The sequence below is a fragment of the Tenrec ecaudatus genome, chromosome 4 (assembly GCF_050624435.1).
Source record: "Tenrec ecaudatus isolate mTenEca1 chromosome 4, mTenEca1.hap1, whole genome shotgun sequence".
NCBI lineage: Eukaryota > Metazoa > Chordata > Mammalia > Afrosoricida > Tenrecidae > Tenrec > Tenrec ecaudatus.
The window spans coordinates 2,738,264-2,763,276 of record NC_134533.1 but is presented as its reverse complement, the minus strand read 5'-3'; the positions used below and the strand labels follow the sequence as shown (position 1 = coordinate 2,763,276).

The window sequence follows — 25,013 nt, the reverse complement described above, 5'->3', positions numbered from 1 at the left end:
CCCAGGGCTAGCCGCCAGCCAGCAGAGGCCATGGACTAAGGACGGCTGGACTGTCCCCAGGCAGGGAGGGAGTGGACAACACTGGCCATGCTCAGACCCAGCTTCAGGAGAGGTGAGCGCCCCGGTCAGCACTAGGTCCCCCCGCCCCCACAGCCCCCACGTACCATCCAGAAGAGGGTCCCAGTGGCCAGCGCGGCATACTGCTCAATGGTGGACAGCACGCTGAAGACGAGGCAGACCAGCACAATGAGGAAGCTGCAAGAGAAGGCCAGGGTCACCCCACGTCACCCGGCCCAGCCCGCCCCGAGTCAGGGGAACCCCCTCTCTGGTCCAGGTGCGGACAGAGGTCAGTGTCAGGACCGTGAGGGGCAGTCAGCCAGAAAGGGGTGCGTGCTGGGGCGGGCCGAAGTCGAGCAGGAGGTGCCGGGTACACAGAGGCAGCTACGTCATCTCATGGACAACAAGCCTGTCCCCCCACCCCACAGGTAGATATGGACTGGAGGTGTCGTGGGGCTCACAGCTGAGGGGGTGCTCAAGGCTGTGGCTTGCACCCCAACAGGGCAGCCATCACAAAACACTGCCACCTGGGGGCAGGGCAGGTGCCTGGTGGGACAGAAGCTGTCGCCCAGGCTGAGCACCCCGACATCACCTATGGGGGCCGGGGACCCTGATGTCTGCACCCGAATTGGGGTGTCAGTGAGTGACTGTGGCCCACCAAGGGTGCCTGGGGGGTCAGTTGCAGATGTGAGAGACGTTCTGGTCCCCACCGCCCCTCACAGCCCAGGCCCCCTCTGAATGCACACACCCAGAAGCAGACGGAGGGGTGGCCCCATCATCAGAGCATGGTGCCCCTGGCAGGGCTTCAGCCTGTGTCCCAGGGGAGGGTGGCTCCCAGGTGGGCAGCACAGAGTTGCCGGGGCCCCAAACCCAGGACAGCAGGATGCCAGTGCGCCCAGGAGGAATCGTTTAGAGATGGTGCCCCTGCCCCCACATCCCCCTTTACCGCCCCCTCCACCCCTTTGTCCCCAGAACAATGCTCAACCCACCCATTGCTCTGGAATGCCCCCAGGGCTCCTGCTCACCCCTTGCCAGAGGCCTCCATCCACAAGGGACGGCCATTCTGCTGCTCCTTGGACCACAGCCTGCGAGAGTCTGGCGGGCCAGTACCAGGGAAGGCTGCCCTGTCCCAACACCCTGGAGGAGCCCCTACCCCCAGAAGCCCTCCCCATCAGAGAAGACAAAAGCTAGGGTGTAAGAGGAGCCCAGGAGAACAGCGCTGAGGCCCCGAGGGGAGGGTCCGCAGCAGGCCTGGCCCTGTCCCTGTGGCCGGCCCCAGCCGCGCCCAGAAGGAGCCCTGGTCTGTTTGTTTCCATGGCCGGGAGCAAAAGGGGATTAGGGTGGCTGGTTGAGCCAAGAGGAAGCAGGACAGGTGCCAGCCTGGGCAGCAGACGCAGGGGCGCCCGGCTGGCCGGCCTCAGTTTCCCCGTAGCCACGTACTCCCTGGGCAGTGAGCAGGACCCTGAATCTCCGTCAGAGTGCAGGGGGGTGGGAGCCCCCCTCGTGTGACAATGGAGACACTGCCCCCACCTTGTCAACTAAGGAGGCCTTTTCTTCTTGCAACAGGAAGTGCCCAGATCTCCCCGCTGGCCACAGCCCACGGCAGCCCAGTCAGCTGACCACACGAACGTACCCCGCCCCCAAGACCCCAAGAGGTGCCGGCACCAGGGCCCTCACGTGGACTGTGGGCTGAAATCAGGGATCCAAGGGCCTGGGGTTCTCTGAGATGACACACCGATCAACAGAGGGTCCAGCCGGCAGGGGAGAGTCGGGGTATGGCCTGCCCTCACCTGGCTCTCTTTACCAGCCCCCTAGAGGCCAGGCTGAGCCGGGGTGGGGCAGGCCCACAGCCCCAGGGTCCCCAGAAAGAGGATATGCCTGCCCTGCACACACTCTGTCTTCGGCCCCCAGCCCCCTCTTTCCACAACCTGCCCACCCTGGCCTGCAGCTACCCACACCGACTCTCCCAGGCTTCCCCCAGCCAGGCCCACAGGTCTCAGGTCCAGCTATGCACCCCCACCCTTTGGAGGTGTCCTACAGTGAAAGGGGGACTGTCACGGGAGAATTGTGCCCCTACCCCCCGCCCCCCCTCGCTCCCCCAAGAAGCTACGTGGAATTCCTGGCCTGGCACCTGAGAACAGGCTCTGTTGGAAATGGGAGTGAGGGGAGGTTGTTCTCTTGGCCCTGGTGGGCCAGCGGCTTCAGCACCAAGCTTGATCCTCAAGCCAGGTGTTCTAAACCACTGGCCTAGCTGTGGGAGAAAGAGAGGCTCTCCGCTCTCGCTAAGGCGGGTCATTGCCATGAAAACCCTGACTCTCGGCTGTGGATTTGGGGCTTGTCTTGTTAGGAGGAGCAAGCTGCTTGCCCTGGGCCCCCCAGGGAGGTGGGGGGGACAGACGATGGCCTTGGGCCTCTGCAGGGCCACGGCCCCTCCCCCAGGAACAGGGAAACCAAGGTTGGGCAGAGCTGGGCGTGGTGGCAGGGCAGGGTGGGGAGGATGTCCACACCCACCTCTGCCCACCCACCTTCCCTGGGGAGGGCACACCGTGTGGAGCACAGTGCCAGGCTAGGCACAATGCCTGCTTGTTCCCACTGACCGCAGGCCGGCCCTGAAGGACACCGGGGCCCTGTCGGGCATCCTTTTGGCTCCTGTGCCTGCCAGGTGACCCAGGGCCAGCAGGAGTCCAACATGGCCAGGTCCCAGCACAGCAGGGGCTGACGGGGAGCAAGGGGAAGGAGGGGAGGCAAGCCCCTCTTGAAGTTCCAACAACCCCCACCCCAGGGCCCCTGGGGCGAGCTGAGAGCCCGCTGGGGCGCCCCTCTGGAAACTTCCTGGGGGACTTTCCTGTCCAAGCCTGGGCGGTACAGTCAAGGAATGCTGCTGGCCGAGCCTGTGGGGGACGGGGGTGCTGGGGCTGGTCTCCGACGGGTGTTGAGTTGTGTTGGGTACTATTCAACCTGCTCTGACACACAGCAGCTCCAAACCCCACCAACCCCTCAACCCACTCGCAATTGTTCTCCTGTTTCATTCAGTCCACAGCCCGAGCCGCTGTGTCCATTCACCACGCGGTGCAGAGCCTCAAGCTGATGCCTCCCCAGCATCTGAGGGCACTGCCCGCAGAATCCTGAGGTCAAATCCTCCAAGTCCCCTGCCCACAATCCCCAGAAAGGAGACCCCGGAGCTCTGGGCAAGGTCAGAGCCAGATGGCAGACTACCCACCCACTCACTGCTTGTGACTAAGCCACACCCTAGGGTCCTGGAGGCAGCCCTGCCGTGTTGTAGATGAATGAGCACCGGTCAGCCTGCAGGTGGAGGACACGCCCAAACAACACCAACACCAACATCCACCTGGGCACCAACCCAGTCCGCCGACACTCAGGTGCAGGGACCTCGCTGTACCCAGTGAGAGGACCACCCAGGTCCTGTGCCACACAGCAAGCCAGCCCTTCCTGGCCCTAGGACTGCCACCGTCCACAGGCCAACCTGTCTCCTCCCCACTGCGCTGCCGCTCCCACAGGGCTGCAGAATCAGGCCTGACCCGTGAGGGCCAGGGGGTGACCTCGGACGCCAACTTCCCGGCCGGCTTGCATCCTGCCTCCTCCAACTCGGAAACTCACTTCCGTGGGAGGGTCACGTGGCCACTGTCCTGGCCCCCAGGTGCGGCCGGCAGCTGGGCCAGCAAGTCTGGTTTCTCCCCCATTGTCTCGGGAGGCCCAGGGCGGACCCCCCTTAACGGCCGCCTGGGAGGCCCGGCTGACACATCTCCTGACTGGGATCAGGTGGGCCCAGACCAAGACCTCTGCGCTGCTCCCCGCCCTCCACAGCACACTCTCGGGGGACACTCCCCACCTCCGACAAGCCGGCACTGTGGACATTGGTGCCCCCCAGTGAGAGGCCTGGTGCTTTGCTACCTTTGGGGGGAGGTGACCCAGGCTCAGAGGGGGGGCTCCCCCTGTCAGATGGATACCAGGTGACAGTGTTGGGGTTGACACTGGGGCAGCTGCCCTTCAGCCACCCACAGGGACTGCTCATGGGGTATGAGCCTGGTGTGTCCTCCTGCACCCCTTCTCTGGGCCCTCACCACCACCCCCTCCAGCATCCACTGCCCCTGCCTCTCTTGGGGCTGCAGGAAACCCCCATCCCCCAGCCTGGTGCCTGAAAAGGCAACCCCCAACACAGAGAGTCCACCTGCTGCCACTGCCACCTGCCAGATAGAGAATGTTCAGGGTGGACGAACTCAGAGGGCCTCTCGACCACCCCTCCCATACCTGCTGTGGTGGGACAGCTCTGGCCAGGGAGGCCCTGCAGATTGAGTCTGAAGTGAGGGTGGGAGGCATCACATGTGGGACCCCACCAAAGGTGTCTGTGCCAAGCAGCCTTGGGCAGGTTGGGGGAGCAAGCGAGTGTGTCTGTCTGTGTGACTATGCATGGGTATATCTGGGTATGGCTGTGGGTCTCTACCTCTATGTCTGTTTGTCTCTCTGTGTGTCTGTCTGTGTGTGTGTCTATTTGTCTGTACCTGTGTGTCTGTGTGAGCTGTGTGTCTGTGCGTCTATATCTTTAATATCTTTAGATGTGTGTCTGTCCGTATCTGTGTGTCCCTCTATCTGTGTATCTGTATCTGCGTGTGTGTCTATCTGTGTTTGTGTGCATCCCTGTGTATGTGCATGTGTCTCCTGTGCATGTCTGTAAGCAGCTCCTGTGGTGTCAGGCAGGAGTGGACCTGCCCATGTGTGCACGTCAGGCTGTGGAAAATGCCCCAGGTGCGGGACACAGAGCCTGCTGAGGACCCTGCTTATTGCTGCCTGGGCCACCATCCAGTGACAGGAAGGTCCCACAGAGCTGAGTCCATGTCCCAGCCCAGGTAGACCCCATGCCCATCAGGGCCTGAAGCCCCTGCGAGGGTGCAGTGGAAACAGCGTGAGGCAGCTAAGAACCCCCCACCCTGGTCACACCTGCGCTCATGCCCCAGCCTCGGGCGGTCAGTGATGCCTCCAGCAGCCTGAGCAGAACCCCAACCTGGAGCTAGCCTGGCTGTCCCCGCCCTGCCCTGCCTGCCGGATCCCTGTGGCCAGTGCAGTGGGCTCTGGGGCCTGAGAGAAGAGGGAAGAAGAGTCAGAGGTGGTAGGCCGATCTGGGTCCCAGGACGCCGCCCACGCCACCCACAGGTGGCAGGCAGCCCCTGGGTGGGTGCATTTAGAGGTGCAGTGCAGAGGCTAAGGTGGCCATGGACAGTGGTCTTGGCTGCCTGGAGGTTTGTCTGTGACGGAATCGGGCCTGGCAAGCCCTCCCAGTGGCCTCGAAGGTGCTGGCCACCTGGGGCACGTGTTCTGCCCGACAGGGCTGGCCCTGGGCTTGGGGACACTCAGCTGGAACAGGGCAGACGAGCGCACCAAGCCACAAGCCCTAGGGGGTGCGAGGGGGGGAACAGAGCGGGGCTGGCTGGGAGGGGCTCATGGGTTTCCCAGCCCCAGGCCACTTCCAGTAAGGAGGCTGCTGGGTAAGAGGGCTGGGGAGGGGCGGGGCAGGCAGGCAGGGGCAGAGAGTGTCCTGGGCAGCCAGTGCTAACAATAAACCCCAACTGTGAATGCAGGGTGGCGTGTCTATTGACGCTTGTCCCCACTTCTGAAAGTCCCCCCTCACATCTAGCCTAAGTTTTCACCCTGCTGTGAAGTCCCCCACTACTGGGGGCACGTGGGGCCCTTGTTGAGCCTCTTAGAACCCCAGGTTCCCCACCAGGCGGCCCGTCTGACTTGTCTGTAGGGTGGGGGTGGGCAGAGCTGGCCCACACGAGGGACCACAGCCCGGGAGGCTGAGGGATCTCATGGCCATGGACACAACAGCTGGTTCCTAGGAGTCACCTGCCCGAGGGCCACAGGAAGGGGCCAGCCCAGGGGTCCTTCTCCTCCTACCGCTGCTCAGGGTGCCTCAGCCTCACCCCACTCATGGCCACTGTGTCCCTCAAAGACACAGCCTCTGCATGGGTGTGTCACCCCCAAGAGCAGGAGGAAGCAGCCTGGGGGGAGGGTGCTCCAGGCCCCAACTGGTAGCCAGAGCCTCCAGCTCAGCTGCGGCCTTCTCAGGGAGGTGGAGTCAGTGGGCTGTGGGGCAGGGGGCTGTGTGTGAGTCCTCCCTCATAGGCTCCTAGCGCCAGGGTTTCCACAGGCCCATGTGGTCCCTCAGGCCTAGTGGAAGAAACCCTGACTGCTGGACCACCCCACATTCCCGTCCCCCATCCCTCCTCCCCCATGTCCCCCGCGTCCCCACATTTCCCCATCCCTCCAATCCCTATGCCCCCACATTCCCCCATCCCTACATTCTCCTGTACCCTATAGCCCCACATCCCCCGGTGCCAACGACCACCAACAAGCCCTCAGGCACCCTTGGAACTCAGAACACTGCCCGCTCTGTGCCCAGAGCATCTCCAGGTGCAGACTGCAGAGAAACAGGGGTCTGCCTGTTGACCTCAGACAGCATTCCTGCTGCCCACGACCGGCCAGGAAGAGCCGCTTCCTGTCTGCAGCCCAGAATAGCCGGCACATCCTCCCAGCCCCCCTACTCTTCCCAGGACCAGACACCCCATCACTGAGGGCTCCAGCTGGGGCCCAGCCCCAGCCCGACCCAGACTCATGCATGTGTGCAGAGATGAGAGCCCGCCTACCAATGGGCCCAGAGCGGCTGAACACCCGGCTGCTCCTCCTCTGTGGCCGGCTTCCCTTCGGCCTACCTCGCCCTCAGCCCTCTGCCCCATGGGCTCCGATCAACATGGCTGACGTGGTCCCATCGGGCCCTCCCTGAGCTCCTGCCAGGAGTTCCCTGGCCCCCCATTGTGTGTGCCACCTGCTCATCTGGCCAGCACCTTCAGAAAAACACAGTCCAAATGGGGGGTGGGGGGATCCTAATCCCATTGGAGAAGATCCCAGCATCTTCCCGTCTCCTAAATGGACCAGGTGCCCAAGCAAATGGCCGAGCATCAGCGTCCACTTTTGTGGCAGTTACATCATCTGGTGTCAACTGGAGACTAAGAGTGAAGGGGTGGCGTCTAGCCTGTCAATCAGATTGCAGCTTGATGATCTCATTTGGAGGCGCTAAGGAGATAAATAGCTCGCTGGAGGTGGGACACACATGCTCACTTCCTGCAAGGCATTCCTATTGACAAGACACATGGAGCTGTGCTGATGTAGCCAGAGTCCTGGAGCCGGAGGAGCCACGTGGAGACCCATGCCAGCGCTGAGATGCCTCCACCACCACTGGATCCACAAGACTTTCCACCCATTGGCCTGTGATCTTCCTACATTCGGTGTCATTGGATGACTGCAGGAGTCTGAAGAGGAATTTATCCACTGGTATCAGACATATGGGCTAATATCAGACTTATGGACTTGATGTGGACTGGGCTGGGATGTTTTCTTAATGTACAATTGCTCTTGGATGTAAAGTTCTCTCTTACACACACAAGTCTCCCTGCATTGGTTTCTCTAATCAACCCGGACTAACACAACTTCTGACCTGCCCTACCCGCCGGCCCTCCAGCAAACACAGAGGTCTATGGAGGTGGTCCTGTCACCTCACCCACTCCAGGCCCCCACCCCACCCTCCATGGAGAGCCAGAGGAACTTACAAAACAGCAGGAAGTGGGGTGCACCGCAACAACCCAGGGGCTGGGGGCCAGGTGGTGTGAAGAGCCAGGGAATCTGCTCCAAGTCACAGTGACACAACACACGGCAGACGGAGCCACCACCAGCCCAGGGCCAGCCCACTGTCACCTGTTCCTGAGCCCATCCACCTCCTTGAGACCTTCCTCTTTTTCACACCCCCCCAACTTTACTAAGCATCATGTCCTTCTCGAGGGCCGCAACCTTCCTGACAATGTGTCCAAAGCACCTGAGATGCAGTCTCGCTGCCCAGGCTGCGCTCCTTCCAGGACAGACTGTTGGTACGTTTGTCCAGGATGGACTTCCATCCCTGCCTCATGCCGTGCACAGCGGGGGGGGGGGAACTCCAGTGGACAAAGGCACTGGGTGTGGAACACAAAGACAGCACGTGAGCCCCCCTGAACCTCAGTGTGTGTGTGTTGATGTGTGTGTGTGTATGTGCTGGGGTGTGTGTGTTGATGTGTGTGTGTATGTGTGTTGATGTGTGTGTATGTGTGTTGATGTGTGTGTGTATGTGTTGGGGTGTGTGTGTTGATGTGTGTGTATGTGTGTGTATGTGTGTGTGGGTATGTGTGTTGATGTGTGTGTTGGGGTGTGTGTGTTGATGTGTGTGTGGGTATGTGTGTTGATGTATGTGTGTGTTGGGGTATGTGTGTTGATGTGTGTGTGTTGATGTGTGTGTGTTGATGTGTGTGTGTGTTGGGGTGTGTGTGTTGATGTGTGTGTGGGTATGTGTGTTGATGTGTGTATGTTGATGTGTGGGTATGTGTGTTGATGTGTGTGTGTGTTGGGGTATGTGTGTTGGGGTGTGTGTGTTGATGTGTGTGTGTTGATGTGTGTGTGTGTTGGGGTATGTGTGTGTGGGTATGTGTGTTGATGTGTGTGTGTTGATGTGTGTGTTGATGTGTGTGTGTGTGTTGGGGTGTGTGTGTTGATGTGTGTGTGGGTATGTGTGTTGATGTGTGTATGTTGATGTGTGGGTATGTGTGTTGATGTGTGTATGTTGATGTGTGTGTGTGTGTTGATGTGTGTGTGTTGATGTGTGTGTTGATGTGTGTGTTGATGTGTGTGTGTTGATGTGTGTGTGTTGATGTGTGTGTGTGTGTGTTGCTGGGAAGGGGCTCTATGATGGGCTTAGACTGCTCACAGGAGCCGTATCTGAGGTGACTATTCCTCTCGGTCTCTCTCTCTGTCTCTCTCTGTCTCTTTCTCTCTCTCTCTCTCTCTCACACACACACACACACACACACACACACACACACACACACACACACAGTGAGTGCAAGCGGATAGGAGGCTCCCCCTGAGTCTTCTTAATGAGAACGCGGAACACAGTGGCTCCTGGTCACTGAGGAGAGGCGCTGTCCACCTGGGAGAAGATACTCCCAACATGCACCTCACCTGCCATGGACTGATGGAGCCATCGTAAAGAGAAGGAACTCAGGTTAGGACTCCAAGCAGACATTAGAGGAGGGTGTGTGCACCCACACGTGTGTGCACATGTGAACATGTACAAGTGCGTGCATGTGCATATGTGTGCGTGTGCGCATGTGTGCGTGTGCATGTTTGTGCGTGTGCACGTGTGCTCTCTCCCAGGGGCTGCCATAACAAAGCAGCCCCAAAGTAGGTGACCTGAGCCACAGACCAAATGACAACCCACAGTGACCCTACAGGACAGGGCAGCGCCGGCCCTGTGGGTTTCTGAGACTTTCACCATGGACGGGAGTCTAAAGCCCCGTCTTTTTCCCGAGGAGCGGCTGGTGTTTGAGCTGCCGACCTCGCGGATCGTAGCACTGTGATGCATCCCCACTGCCCAGCAGGGCTCCTTCTCTAGGGGACCAGAAGGCTGAGAGCATGCACAGGGAGAAGAAGAAGGGGCAGAGCTTCCTAGACAAGGGCCCCAGGGTCAGCAGTCCCCCCACACATACACACACATCCCGGGGTGGCCACGGTGACAGCCAGGCCCAGCGGTGAACGCAGCTGGTCTGACACGGCAGTGACCTCGCTGGCTGACCACGAGGCCTACGTGGCGAGGACGAGCAGGAGTCACTGTCTCCAGTCGGACCCCCAGCTGGGCCTCTGCCACCCCCAGCCAGGCCAGTCGCTGGAAGCCCCCCAGGGCTCTCCAGAACAACCCCTGCCACCTGCTATGACCATGCCAGCCTGGGACACCCTGTGGGGGCTTCACTTCGGTCGCAGGGCTTCCCCAGGAGTGAAAGTTTGATGGCACGCTGACCAGTGTGCTTTGGCAGGGGTGGAGAGGGTGCTGGTGGTCCTCGGCTGCAGTTCAGAGCCTGCACTCAGCCGCTGATGGAAAGGTTGGCGGTTCTGACCCAGCATCTGCTCCTCGGGAGAGGAGTGCTGACACTCTGGTCCCAGGCAGATGGCGCGGCCTTGGGACTCTGAGGCAGAGCCGACGGGAGGGCTCCCACCACACATGGGCCTCGTAGAGAAGGCCTGGGGGTTGTGATGAAACTGTGCACCGCTTCAGAGAGGGTGGGGAGGGCCTCAGGGTGGCTGAAGCTCCAACAGGGGTCTGCCTAACCTGAGGGCGGCCCTGGGAAATCACTGAGTTCCGGGCATGGGAGGGGGGCCGGAGGGCTCACACTGCAGCGCTATTTATAAGCAAAGAGGAAGTCGCCCCATCATCAGCAGGAGAGAATGCGACCAAGGGAGTCACACCATAGGGTCTCTGTGGGGCGGTGCCTGATGGGGAGCGGAGATCAGGGGGCTGCAGCAGGGGATGATCTGGACAGGTTTAAGGACATGGGACGCAGGTGATTCTGGCCTCTCCCCTTCTTGCCATTAGCGACGCCCCCAAACACCTCAAAGAGACAGAACACTTGTCATGGCCTCTGTGCGCACCCGCTGAGCTGCTACCAACCCCAGTTCACTCCCAAACCAGTGCACCCCCTGCTCAAAGCCACCCCCGCAAGGCAGCCGCTCTCTGCCCTCTCCCCCCACTCCCCAGGGGGAGGAAATTGAGGCACAAGTGGGGTGCACACCCAGCCACACAGCTCAGAGAGGGGCAGCCCGGGCTGTGGCCCTGAGATCCACCAGGGTGCCATGCGTGGTCACACACACGCCACACACTCAAGGGGGTGTTTCTCCAGGGCTCCCCGAAGCACGCGTGTCTGGTGTGGTGCTGTCGGGCCAGCTGCCTGCTCACAGCAGGCGCCAGGTCTGCGCCCACGGTTCCTACCTCCATATCATTTCCCCTCCTGGGGGGGGGGTGGGTCCTCCTCTTTGTCACTGCCCCTTTACTTGACCTTGGCCGAGCACAATGCCCTTCTCCAGGACTGGTCCTACATTCACGCTCTCCCCAGCTGTCTTCTGTCCCCTACGAATCCTCACCCAGCGTGGGCGCCATCCCCCGGGAAGGGGCATCTTCTGCTGGTTCGCTGGCAGTGTTTGTGCAGGCCACTCTGGGCCGTCTCACATGGATGCCACACAAGCAAATGAGGGATGGGGGGGGGGGTAGATATGGGAAAGGAGGCCGCCAGGAGCTGCAGGGCAGAAGCTCAGAAGAGGAGGACCTCCCCCAGATCGGGGCCCTGAATCCTGACTTTGTGTCCCCCAGACTATGAGGCAATAACACTGCTCTGTGGTGAAGGCCCTCAGGGGACCTTTGTTCCTGCCCCACCTGCACAGGAGAACTCAGACTCATCCCACCCCCACACCGACAGATGGACAGGAAGAAGGTGCGAAATGCCCCACCCAGGTGGCGGTGCAATGGCCTTCGTCGTTTCTCTGCCCAGCGTCCACCTGACCGGTGACGGACAATCCCGAGCTGCAGGTCTTCTCGCAACACGCTGTCCACAGGAGAGAGAGGTGGCTTTTCACCCCGGGAAGATACGTGGCCTCGAGACCCACGTGGCCTTCCATGCGCGTGCTGGGGACAGGGCAGAGTGAAGGAGGGAAGTTGCCCTTGAACTTCAGTGCTGGAGAAGGACACTGAAAGGTACCCCGATGGACGTGTGAGTCTGGGTGGACTAGAGAAACAAATCCACAGACACTCATATGTGTGTGAGAAAGAGCTTTCTATCAAAGAGCAACTGTATATCAAGAAAACAGCCCAGCCCAGATCAAGTCCATAAGTCTGATATTAGCCCATATGTCCAAACCCATCTATAAATTCCTCTGCAGACTCATACAACACAGGCAATGACACTGAATGCAGGAAGATCACAGGCCAGTGGGTGGAAAGTCTTGTGGATCCAGTTGCAGTGGAAGCATCTCAGCACTGGCATGTGTCACCACGTGGCTTCTCCAGCTCCAGGGCTCTGGCTCCATCAGTGTAGCTCCATGTGGCTTGTCGCCGGAGATGAAGCACAGAGAGAGTCAGTCTGGCTCCCTGGTGAGCTCTTTATCTCCTTAGTACCTCCAAATGAGGTCATCCAGCTGTGACCTGATTGACAGGCTCAACTCCACCCCTTCACTCTTAATAGTCTCCAGTTGACACCAGATGAGGTAACTGCCACGGAAGCCAGAAGAACACACACACCTATCTGGAAAGTTCACTCAGACGCTCCTTAGAGGCCAGGGTGGCGAGACAGTCTCACGACTTTGGACGTGCCGCCAGGAGAGACCGGGACCTGGAGAAGGACGATGAGCTCGGGAAAGCAGAGGGGCGGTGAGGGAGAGGAAGGCCCTTGAGGAGGTGGACGGACACCGTGGCTGCCACCATGGAGGATGGTGCAGGACCGGGCGGTTTCCTTCGCTTGTGCCCGGGGTCGCTGTGGGGACTCCATGGTGCCTTACAACAAACCCACCAGGATCAGCGAGCAGAGCAGATGCAGTCATTGGTCGCCTCACCCAGCAGCCGAGTCCCTCTCTGGCCCTCAGCTTCTCCGTCACACAGTCCCGTGGCCTTTGTCTCTGTGGACCAAGAAGCCAGCCCGCCTGCCACTCTATCCCACAGTCCCATCTTCTCGGGTCAGACGAGGAGAACATGTCCATTGTCTCAGCAGCTCCTCCGAGTCCCCATGCCACAGTGTGAAAAACATCTCAGGTGCGGCACCCCACCCTTCACACAGAGGTGGTCCAGCAGCCGGGCTCTACTCTGTGCCAGACTCGCTCCTCTGCCTCCCTTCCCATTTAGATGCTATTTTTGTTGTCAGGCCTTGCCTAGGGAGTGCCTTACCATACTTTAAGTGAAGACCAAAAAAGTCATGCTTGGTTTACGGATGGCTCTGCACGATATGCAGGTGCCACTCGTAAGTGGACAGCAGCAGCACTACAGGCCCTTTCTGGGATCTCCCTAAAGGACAGTGGCGAAGGGAAATCTTCCCAATGGGCAGAGCTTCGAGCAGTGCACCTGGCCGTTCAGTTTGGTTCTGACTCGCAGCGACCCAAAGTCCAGCGGAAGGAAACGCTGCCCGGTCCTGTGCTGTCCTCACCACAGTCCTGTGTGTGGGCCCGTGGTTGCAGTCTGTCCATCTCCTGGGGGGCCCTCCTCTTTTTGGCTGCCCCTCGACGCCGCCAAGCATGATGTCCTTCTCCAGGGACTGGTCCCCACCGACATGTCCAAAATATGGATAGCAACAAGCCCTGTATTTATTTGTGGAGAGAACTCTATGTCTAGACATGAAACAGGCCGGAGCAAGATGGGAATTCCAGGATGCTTCTGTGTGCTCGGGAGGAAATGGTACATGAATCAGGAGGCAGTTGTGTGAGCAGAACAAAGGAACATTGTATGGTTACAGTCAGGAAAGATACGCGCCAGGGTTGCAGCCTCTCACCGTGCGTCTACCGTCAGCGTGCTGAGCAAATCATCAGAGAAGCTGGCTCCTAAGGAGAGTGTGACGCCAGGACTGAGGGAAGGTTTCCTAACAATCTGTGATGTGCAGGTGACACCACCTGGCTGCTGAAAGTGAGGGGACTTGAGACACTTGCTTATGAAGGCCAAGGATCTCAGCCTGCAGTGTGGATGAGAACTCCTGGGAAGGAGACCCACGTCCGCACGCTGGCCCAACAGGGGACGTCAGGACAGATGGAGAAAAGGTTGAAGTTCTCTTTCTTGGATCTACAATCCCTGCTCATGGAAGCAGCAGTCAAGATCAAAGGACGCATGGCCTTGGGTCAGTCTGCTGCCCAAGACCTCAGTAAAGCTGAGCCGCAGGGAGGTTCCCCGGAGGACCGAGGCGTCATGACCCGGGTCAGGGGGTTTCCCATCTCTTCCTACGTGTGTGACAGCTGAACACGGAGTAGGGGAGACCGGAGAAGGATTGATGTATTTGAGAGTTCTACTGCTGAGCCGTCACCACATACAACACACATGCACACACATGCATGCATGTATACATGTGTTCATGCACACACCCACATCCATGTACGTACACACACACGCACATACACGCACACACAGGCAAACACAAGCACGGGCAGGCATGGACTCTTGTCCAGGCGAGCCCCCACCCCCACCCCAACCCCCCACCTGCGTGCTGGCTGCAGTTGCTGCTGTCTGTCCGTCCGTCATCTCATCAACATACCCCGTATCTGCCCCGTGCGCGTGACGGATCCCTATCTCCTGGGGCCTCTGCCAGGGCTCTGTGCACGTCAGCACCGTGTTGATATTCTGCACCGGGCAGCCTTCCCGGCGGGGCTCTGCACCCTGCTGACCCTGAGGCCAGGCCGGGATGGCCCTCCTTGGCCAGAGGCTGCTCGGCAGCTGGCACCTGGCTCTGCAAGTCCTTCTCTGTCGCCCCATGCCCGAGTTTTCAGGTACACAGGAATGTGATACAGGGCTGGGGCACAACCAGCCTCCCTACCTCCATGACCCTGGGCCAGGAGGGCTCTGCCAGGTACCCCCACTCTGCTCAGCTGGCCTTCGGGCACATCCTGAGTCAGCCCAGACCCTCCAGGCTCCCTGCGTTCACCCTGTGCCCACCGACGGATCTCACAAAAACAAACTCACTGCCATCAAGTGGATGCTGACTCACAGAATCCTACAGGACAGGGCAGAGCGCCCCCCCACCTCCACACACACACACCCCGCCCCTGTGGGCTTTCAGACACTGAGCTCTTTATGGGAGTACAAAGGCTCATCTTTGGCTGGCAGAGTGCTGGTTAGGATAAAGGAATCAGAAATCCCGTCACACTAAGTGCTGGCGAGGAGGTGGCAGAACTGGAACGCTCTGGCCCACTGCTGGTATGGATGCAGATGGCCCCACCCCTCTAGAAAACAGCTTTGCCCGCGTCTTCCATGGGCACGCCCACGCCTGGCCCTCCAAAGCCTTTAAAGTCCATAGCTAGGCAAAGATCTGCATGCCCAGCCGTCCACGGTCTGATAGCCTGGCAGCTCTGTGCCCTCCTCTCACCTCCCAGCCACACCCCTGAGAGCTGGGGGCCACAGAGGCAAAGCTTACCCTGGGGTGACTGGGGGGGTGGTGTGGTGGCACAGGGAAGGGAGGGGCAGGTGAGCGGTCAAGTGCTCACTGGGTACTCCTGAGGCCAGGCTGGTCCCCTGAGGGTGGGCAACAGGCACACACACTGCCAGGTGAGGCCTCAGCTGAGTGGAAGCCCCGAGCAGCCAAGAGACTGAGTCACAGAGTCAGGCCGGGGCTCATGATGCTGACCCTGGTGGCCTCCCATGGGGAGGAGTTCCCCTGGGCCCAGAGCCCCCAAAGTCAGACTGCCACACAGTGGCCCAGGGGCCCCCGTTCCGGGAGAAGTCCAGGGATCCAGTCTGATTCCACAGACAAGACAAGCCTGTTCCTTGCACCAAGAATATCCGCTCAGAAATGGGGCGGGAGGAGCAGGACATCTGGGAGGGCCAGAACCAGCGAGGGGCCCAAGACCAATAGAGGCTGAGACTACTGGGGGCCAAGGCCAATGCAGATCAGGACTCAGGACCAGGGGGGACCCCAGAGCCAATGGGACTGTTGGGGGGCCAGGACCAGCAAAGGGGTCAGCATTGGTCCCAGCAGTCCTAGGCTTACTGTGAACCCCAATACGGATCCCAGGTTGGTATGGGTCTCAATGCAGACCCTGAGTCAGCATGTGCTCTAGGAAGAGCACCCCCCTTCTCCCAGGCCCCTTTGGTGGCCCCTCAAAGAAGGTTCCAGGTGCTGTGTGGGCTGAACTGTCCTGGCCCCTCCCCCTGCCCCTTGGTACCTGTTAGCGTGACCTTGTTTAGAAACAAGGCCTTTACCAATGGCGTCAAGTTCACATGAGGGCTGACTCATGGGAGGGGAGAGCTTTTGCTTGGAGCTGGGCAAACTCCAGTTCGGATCTCATTCCTACTGTCCTTGGACCTCCCTGGCTGGGTCCCCTGTTAGGAGAAGCCTACCAGGTCCCCTACCCCTACTCTGGGGAGGAGGCACATGAGCTGAGCTAATGCACAGGGTACAGGCCACCCCCCCCCACCTACCCACTCTCAGAGGGGTCTGGGGACACCATCTGATGCCAAGGTGGCGTGACTTGGAAGTGGCAGGCTGCCCGACGGCTCTGGCCTGATAACGACGGGGAGGTGGGGCTGCCCCGGCCCCTCCCATGCCCCTTTCCACATTTGCCAAGGACAAGCAGAACATTCCAGTGCCCGCCCGGGAGGTCCCTAACCCAAGGGAATGGGGTGAAGGGTGGAGCCTGACCCCCAGCAGTCCCTGAAAGCCCCCTCATGGTCCTCACCGTTGCCTGTCCCTGCCCTGCCAGGCAGGGCGGCTGAGGGTCACACAAGGTCACAGTGGATTAAGGAAAGTCAGGGTCCCTGCTCCTGGAAGCAGTCCCTCCCACTGCGTCTCAGGTTCCAGAACCTGGACTCTAGCCATACGCCCACACCCCTCAGCTCAGAAGCAACGGGCATGCCTGGCCATTCCTGCTGCCCGACTCTGCCCTGCCCGCTGCCTCAGGCTTGCCCCACATCTGCTACCCCCACCCAACAGCCCAGCCTATGGAGGGGCCTTCTGCTGCTCCCCACCACCCACCCTCTGCTTTCTACATGGCGGGGTCTCCTGGGCCCCCCAAGCTCTGGCCATGTCTATTACTTCCCTCACACCCCCCCAGGAGGGGTGGAGGCTCCTGGCAGGTGATCCAGTGCAGGAACTCTTGTGACCCCCACTCAGGCACAGTGAGGTTGAGGGCCATAGGTCTTGGTGGGACACGGGGGCTAGGTCATCACATGGGCCAGGGTCCACGCTGACCATGTGGCCCCAAAGCACCAGGCCGAGCCTCAGCCTTCTAGAATCCTAGCCTCTGCTGGTCCCCCTGTGGGGGAGAACTCCAGAAGCAGGGCAGGAGAAAGGGAGGAGAGCTGAGACTCAGCCAGAGACTGCAGTGTTGGGGATGGGTCCAGTGACCTGCTGGCTGCCCTGCCTGCATGGACAAGGGGAACCACTAAAGGCCCCACCCTGACCTGCTCACCCACACCATCCAGCTGCCTATCCGCCTCCCCACAGTGCCAGGCAGCCCAAGGACAGCCATGGCTGTCCCCAGCCCCACCCCACTGACCAGAGCCCAGACCCTCAGCAGGAGACATTGGAGGATCCCACAGCCAGGGATGGAAGGTCCCAAAAAGACACAAGGCTTCTCCAGGTTGTCTCCTGAGTCTTGGACTTTGGCCAAGTGGGAAGGTCAGAGAAGGGCCTTCATCCTTTTATTCATCATCCATCCATCCATCATCCATCCATCATCTATCATCCATCCATCCATCTACCATCCATCCATCATCCATCCATCTATCATTCATCATCCATCTATTCATCATCTATCCATCCACCATCCATCTATCCACCATCCATCATCCATCCACCATCCATCCATCATCCATCTATCCACCATCCATCCATCCATCCACCATCCATCCATCCATCCATCATCCATCCATCATCTATCATCCATCCATCCATCCACCATCCATCCATCATCCATCCATCTATCTATCATTCATCATCCATCTATTCATCATCTATCCATCCACCATCCATCATCCATCCATCCATCATCCATCCATCATCTATCATCTAACATCCATCCATCATCCACCATCCATCCATCATCCATCTATCCACCATCCATCATCCATCCACCATCCATCCATCATCTATTATCCATCATCCATCCATCCATCCACCATCCATGATCCATCCGTCCACCATTCATCTCCATCCAAAAATCCATCATCTCTCCATCCTGTCTTCTCTCCATCTACCCTACCATCTCCATACCCATCCATTCACCTTCTCATCCCTCCATTCACCAACCTCAACACCCAGTCACTCATCTCTCCATTATCACCCACACACACATTCGTGTACCGATCAATCCACATACCCATCTCTCTATCCTCTCCTCTCTCCAGCTAAGCGCCCACCTCTCCCATCATGCATTCATCCATCAATCTACTCAACCGTTCTCTCCACTCATCTACCATTTCTCCATCCTCCCACCCACCCCTTGCTCCCTTCATCCATCACCCACTTGACCCTTTCTCCTTACTTCCGTCATCCTCCCCTCCTTACTACATCTTCTGTCCACCACCCACCCTGCCCTCCCTCCATCTCACATCCATCCATCCAGACACCATATCCCCATCCATATATTCCCTCCTTTCCTGTGTCTCTCCACCTGTCTGCCCATCCCTCCCTCCAGGGCGCCCCCTTCATTCTGGGCCTCACATGGGTAAGAGCATCCCTTCATGCCAAGGCAGCCAGAGGCCTTGCCTTCTTGAACCTCTTGGGGGCAGAGGCAGGGGTGACACACAGATGCCATCAGGAGCAGAGAGCCCCAGCCCCAGCCGCCAGCCTGCCCTCTACTCACTCTCTCTCTCTCTCTCTCTGTCTTTGCAAGATGAGGCTTCCCGATCCCAAGCCCCTCATAACCCCAGCATACCAGAGTTGGGGGGTTGCATTGGCAAGAGGGCACCTGTCTCCAGCTCCCACCATGGGACCAGCGTCAGCACTGCCTTATCTTTGTGCTCGGGAAGCCCACATGCCCAGGCTGAACACGGGCTATTTCAGGAAGGAGCGCCACCCTAGGTCTCAGGGAGGGGGGCCCCGCTATGTGCCAACCCAGAGTTCCATCCTGCTGAGACCAGGAGTCTGACCATCCCTACCAATTCTGGGAGCTCATCCTAGCCTTGGTGTGGGGAGTGGGGTCCTGTGCCTAGCGTGTCAACCTTCCCTGGATCTTTGCCATCCCTGGAGCCCAGGGTTGAGACTGGGTGGCTTTGGGGACAGCCAGCATTTCCACATCAGCAGGGACAGAGCTGTGGTTTAGAGAAGAACCCCCTCTTCCCCCTGGGTCTGTGTGGTTTGCCTGAAAGATGATGAAGCCTGCCATGTGGCTTTACCCAAACCTCCGCCCAGCCCCTGGGTCTCACTGTCCTGGGCCCCTCGATTCCACGGGGGTAACCTGGGTATGTCCTGTAGGACCAAGAGCCAGAAGCTGGACCCCTTCATACCTGGTTACCAGGTGTGAGCTCTGGGCGGTGGGCGGGGTGGGGAACAGTTCTTCATGGACAGACTCAAGCAGAGGCAGAGGTCCCCAGCCCAAGACACTGGCACCCCCCACTCCACCACCACCCCCACACATGGGAAGGAGGGGAGGGGTCATCACATTTCTGGAAACATAGGAAGCCACTCATAGAAGGACCACCTGCCACAGGCCCACTCTGGGTGACCCAGTCCACAAGTGATGGTCCCAGAGCAAGGACACACAACCTGGGTACCCCAAGCAGGACCTGGGTGCCAGGGAGTGGTGCCAGGGGACCTGCAGATCCCTTGGGAGCTCACAGGGCCCTCCTGCTGGGCCGTGGGGGTGGGGTATAAGCCCCCTAGGGTGCTTGCGATGAGCTGGGTCAGAGAGTGGAGGCAACCCCAGCTGAAATAGACGCATCTGCCCCCTGGACTGGCCAGCTACCCACGGTGGTACAACTCAAGGTAGCTCACTGGCAGCTGACTCACAGGGGCACCTAACCAGCCAACCCTGACTCCTTCACCCTTAGTCTCTTTGTTCAGACCCTCCCACCCAGAGACAGACAGGGGAGGGCAAGCTGTCTACCCCTGCCCAGCACCCCCTGGACCAGCCGAGGCACCCACAGCTCTACCCTGATTCAAACTGCCTGGCCTGGTGCCTCACCTCAGCCATGAGGTCCCTGGGCCACCAAGCCTGGGGTGCAGTACCCGGCATGGCAAGCCTTCTCTCTGGCTTCAGGAAGGTGCCAACCTGTAGCACATTGGCCACACACAAGGAAGGGCAGGCTCAGAGCGTTCCAGGGCTCGGCCTCGGCCCTCAGTGGCCCAGCTCATCCCTCAGGCTCTGCAGCCAGCTCCCTGTGACTGCAGCCTGTCTCTTCCTTGATTGGACGCTTCTGTGTGTTTTTATTTTTGGGTGGGGGGGTGTCCCTGCTGGGCTCTCTCACCACCATGTCTCCCAGGGTGACTAGGCAGCCCACTCTCTCGAGGCAGAAGGCCCCCTGCCCCCATACAGGATGCTCCTTGCCCTCCAGTTCTTCAGCACATGTTTTGCTCTGCAGGTCTGGGGCGGACCATACATACTGGCCACGTGGAGTGTCTATAGGTAGCTCAGGCCCAGGCCCAGGCCCAGGGATGGCAGTAACTAGTCAAGAAAAACTTCACAGGGACCCCTTGGCTGACGAACAAGCTGAGGGGCTGTCGAGAGCTGTTTCCTTCCTCTCCGAGCAGCCCCATATTCGTCTGGCCCAGCCCTGTCCCCCATCCATAGCCCCAGGTGCATCCCCCCAACCTGCCCACCCCTCCATATAGCCCAGCCTCCCTCAGCCCAACACTTCTGTGGCTGCATTTTTGGAAGGGCGGGCGGGGCTAGCCCAGCGACACCCCCCCAACCCCCAGGGCCACAGGGACCAAACGCCATAAATGATTAACATGAACTTGAAGGTGCCGACAAAGCCACCGGAAGGTTCTCAGGAGCCAGGGCGAGCCAGGGAGAGGGCGGGACAGGAGATGCCAGGGCAGTGGGCAAGAGCTGCCCTCCCCACCCCTGCCTCTTGGTGCCACTCCTGCCCTGCCAGACATCTCCTACGGGGCCCTCTCCCACTCCCCACAGGAGGCACCCAGCACAAGGGAGGTACCAGGCTGCCCACGGGTGACCTCCTTGGTTGCAGTCCCTGCTCTCGAGCTGGCTCTCCATGGGGACAATGAGGCAGAGGGCTGGGGAGGGGAGCCGGCCTTTGAGGGGCAGTGTGCTGAATTGCAGGCTAGGGCTTCCCAGGGAGGCAGTGTCTCCTGGTTTGTTCCTCTGTGCCTGGGCGGTGTCCTGCCCCCAGCGCACATGCCTCCACCCCTTGGGGGGCCAGCTCTTCCTGAGTCCAGGCCACGTGGTGACCACTTCCTCCTCACCACGTACCTCCCAAGGACAAGGTCCTTCTCAGTGGGCTCCTCAGCCCACGAGGGGGGTGGGGGGCAGCACGGGAAGGAGATGGGAGGGAGCATCATGCCATTTCCCGGGTAGGCACTCTCTGCCCAGTGCAGAAGTGGGCAGTGGGTGCCACCCGCTCTGCAGCAGCTGACCCTGCACCCCAGCCCTGCCTTCCCAGCTGGGGACTCAGGCAGCGCCACACAGTCACCGCTGGGCCAGGCTTGGCTCCTTGGGGGTGCAAGCAGGAGGTTCCCTGAGGTCACCCCAAGGGGAAGGCCAGAGATGGCCCTGCCTCCACTGACTTCCGAGCTGGAAACAATCGGTCAGGAAGAAATCGCGAGCCCCGGTTCCCCTGCCCCTGCTCCCAGCCCTGGATCCCAGCCAGGTGCCCGCAGCCCCAGGCAGGACCCTGGGCCTGGCAGCAGCCCTAGGGGTGCCCAGCTAGCAGCTCCATGCCCGCCTGCCCAGCCTTGGTACCCTGGGTCCAGCAGGCCAGTGGCAGGGTCTCCTCCAGAGGGTGCTGTTGACCTTGCCTCCCCTCCCTGGGGACCCTGGGAGCTGAGAGGGGTGTGCACAGCCACTGGCCTGGCCTGATACACATTTGGGAGGGGGGTTCCTTGGGGTGTCTGCCCACGAGCACCCACACTCTGAACAGCCTGACACAGCCAGGGCCCCACAGTCCAGGAGGCAGGTTCTGGCTGGGGCTGGGAAGGGGCTTGAAGAGGATGTTGGCCCTAAGACCTGCCCCCCACCCTGGGGGCTTCCTTCTGCTCCCTCCCCACAGGAAGCAGCATCTGCAGTGCATGGCTCGCAGAGGGCAAGGTGGGAGATGAAGTGGCTGGCTTCCATTCCTCGGACAAGGCTCTGTCCCAGCCAACCTCAGAATCCCAGGGCACGGGGAGTGGGGTGGGGGGTTATGAGAGGGAGAGGTAGGCCCTGGTTACACCCCCAAATCCAGCAGTGCTCAGGCACAAGCACAGGGCAATGGGAAGCCACAAGAAGCCCACCCCAAGTGGCACCCAGGACACCAGCCAAGCCCAGACCCACAGGGCAGGGGCTGGCATGGGACCAAGAGGCCGCTGGCGGGGCAGCCAGGAAGTGCAGCCAGCAGGGTGGAGGGGGACAGAGCTCCAGCAGGGACCAAGGCGGGTGGCCTGCCCCTGGGGGTGGACTTCCTTGTGCCCTTGCCCAAGGACCCTGCTGCCTGGAGCGGCCTCAGGAGAAGCACCTGCGGAGCAGCCTTGGGCCAGGTGCTCCCGCCCCCTCGGCACACCTGGGCCAGGCACTCCTCTGAACCTGGCTGGGCCAGCCCTGCCCAGAACCACAGACACAGCCCCCGCCTTCTCCCTAATGACCTGCCCCAGGTGGTGGGGAGCCAGGTGGCCTAGGGAGCGCCCAGGTCTGGCTAGCCACAGGTTTAGGATGCTGCCCACGGGAGGGTCTGGTGCCGCTCTGGGGCTCCCTCTCTGCAACTGGCCCAGGGAAATTTTGCCGCCATGGGCAAGTCATCGTCATTGGCTTCACACCTGTACTGAGGCTTGGGGCTGTCCACCTGGTTCATACCCACACCCACACCCACACACACCAGGTTCAGCAAGGGGACAGGCTTGAGACGCCCCACGCCCACCCCGTCACACACTGAGACCCTGACTAGGTTCCAGCGCCTGCCCCTGACCTGGTTTGGGTTGGCTTGCCCTGGCCTTGCAGGTGGCCCCTGTCCGCCCGCAGACTCACACGGTGAAGTGGTAGACGAAGCACTTCCAGCCGGTCGGGCGCTCCAGGAAGTTGTAGACGCGGCCCTGGACGTGGGTTCGCGCCAGCAGCGGGCGGCGCACGCTGTAGATGGAGACGCGCGGGTCCAGGCTGGCCAGCGGCCGCGGACCCAGCTCGGCGGGGGGCGCGGGCGGCGGGGCGGCGGGGCCCCCAGGGGCTGCGGGGGGCGCGGGGGCGCCCGGCGGAGCAATGGGTGCGTACAGGGCGCCGCCCGCGGGGCCGCCCTCGGCCAGCTCCAGCGAGAAGGGGACCTTCTTGGCGGGGCCCGCGCTGCCCCTCCGCGCGCCCAGGCGGCCCCAGCCCCAGCGCTGTCTCTCGGCCCGCGGCGGCGAGGCGACCGCGGCCATGGCGACGGAGCCCGCGGGCCGGGCTGGCGCCGAGTGCTGCCCAGCCGGGTGCCAGCCCCGCCGCGGGGGGCCGTCCGCGGGGGCGGGGGCGGGGCCGGAGGGCGTGGCGGGCGGTCCCGGGGGAGACGCGCCCACGCCCGCGCGACCCGCCGCGCACCTGCCAGGCCCCGCCCCGCGCTTGCGGTCCCCCCTCCCACCACACACACACACACCTGCACCTGCTGGCTCCGCTCCGCCCCGGAGCTGGCGCTCCCCAAGCCCGCCCTCCTCGGTTGGCCCGCCCTCTCTGTGCCCACCTGTGGCCGCTGTTCTGCGTTCATCTCTGCAGGGAGCACAGCCCCCAGTCAGGCGGCAGGGGTGGGAGCCAGGTGGGCTCTGAGCTTAGCGACCCTGCCGAGGGAGTGGTTGCGGGTAAGGGGGGTGAGGGCGCGGCTGCACCCTGTCTGAGCGGCTCAGACGCCCAGCCCAATGGCCCTAAGGCTTGACAGCCAGGCTTGGTGGGTAGGGCTGCAGGGCAGGTAACAGCGGAGGAAAGGGGAGTGGCCCGTCCTGGTCATGCTAGGTCAGGGAAGAATGGGACCTTGTCCTCCCCCACCCCCCTGGCCTTGCCACCGCTGCCCTTGGTGTGTCCGACCCCGGCCTACCTTGGGGGACAGAGACAGATTGGGCAACTGCATGGGAAGGCTCCTTCCCCAGCACAGATTGGCCAGGGCAATGGGGAAGATCAAATTATCTGGGGGCATCTTCTTGGACAGAGGCTACCCCCCTCGCCCAGGGCACATACCAGGAGGTATGAGATCTCAGCTGTGACCATGCCCAGGCCCAGGCACCCATAATTTACAGGCGCTTCCCAAGTCTTCAGGAGAAAGAGGAGGCGGTCTGCTCCCATTGAGAGTGACCGTCTGGGAAAGTCACAAGGCCAGTTCTCCTCAGTCCTGTGGGGTTGCCCTGAGTCAGAATCAACTGAAAGGCAGGAGGTTTGGTTTGGTCCCAAGTCTTCCTTGAGTACCCCTCTGGGCAGTCAGCGCTCTGACCTGGCCACTTCTTCCCACCCCTTCCCCATCCTAGGTTGCTGCTCAGCCAGGGGCTTCTGTATCCGAGGACCTGCAGAGGGGCGTCTCCACCTGTCCCAGGTGATATGGCAGTATGGGGCTCCAGGAGCCACATCAGATGCAAAGGAGACAGAGAGCCTGGGGGATGGAAGCATTCTTCTGTGCAGAACTGGGGTGGGCAGTCGGCCAGGCCAGCCCTGACACACACACACACACACACACACACACAAGCACACAGTAGGTCTGCAACAAATCCTTTCTGAATGAACCTGTGTTATGAACAGTGTCCACACACAGCCACCCCAATCACTCAGGGACATGAGGAAAGAGCCTTCTGGAACAAGAGGCAGGCTGGGTACCCTGCCCCAGCCCCGCACAGTGGCACAGTTCAAAGGGATCAAGGTTTCCGAGTGGAATATGGCCCGGTCCCTGCCGGCTAAGGAAGGGTGGGTGGGGCCTCCACCCAGGAGCAGAAACTACCGAGAGGCGCCTGCTGCCAGCAGTGAAACAACGCTGGCCACGATGGCGCCAGCGGGCACTCTCAGGATGGCTGGACGTCACCCACGCCCCACAAAGATGGTGCCAGAGCAGCTGGGGACATCCATCTGGTGGGGTCTCTCTTTTTCTGCTGGGGCAGTGGGCCACGGGTTGGCTGCTAACACAAGGTCAGCCACTCCAAACCCCAGCCCTTCCGAGGGAGAAGAGTACAGCTTTCTGGGCTCCCATGAAGAGTGACAATCTCATCCATGGCCAGTTGGGGCACAGCAGGGGGGAGGGGAAAGGCGAGGGGGTC

At 60.8% G+C, this 25,013-nt stretch overlaps 2 protein-coding genes across 4 annotated transcripts in view; one reads left to right on the top strand and one right to left on the bottom strand.

Moving 5' to 3' along the window:
* Window positions 1–23,168, bottom strand: part of KCNQ1 (potassium voltage-gated channel subfamily Q member 1) — a 181,664-nt gene extending 158,496 nt beyond the window's left edge. For all 3 annotated transcript variants that reach the window (XM_075545203.1, XM_075545204.1, XM_075545205.1), the window contains exons 1-2: window positions 22,783–23,168; window positions 165–255 (exon numbers count right to left, since the gene is read on the bottom strand). In XM_075545203.1, the coding sequence (XP_075401318.1) occupies window positions 165–255; window positions 22,783–23,168 (477 nt within the window). The remainder of the gene's footprint in view (window positions 1–164; window positions 256–22,782) is intronic.
* Window positions 23,167–25,013, top strand: part of TRPM5 (transient receptor potential cation channel subfamily M member 5) — a 39,007-nt gene continuing 37,160 nt past the window's right edge. Inside the window, exons 1-2 of the mRNA XM_075546906.1 lie at window positions 23,167–23,351; window positions 23,497–23,579. Coding sequence (XP_075403021.1) covers window positions 23,167–23,351; window positions 23,497–23,579 — 268 coding nt within the window. The remainder of the gene's footprint in view (window positions 23,352–23,496; window positions 23,580–25,013) is intronic.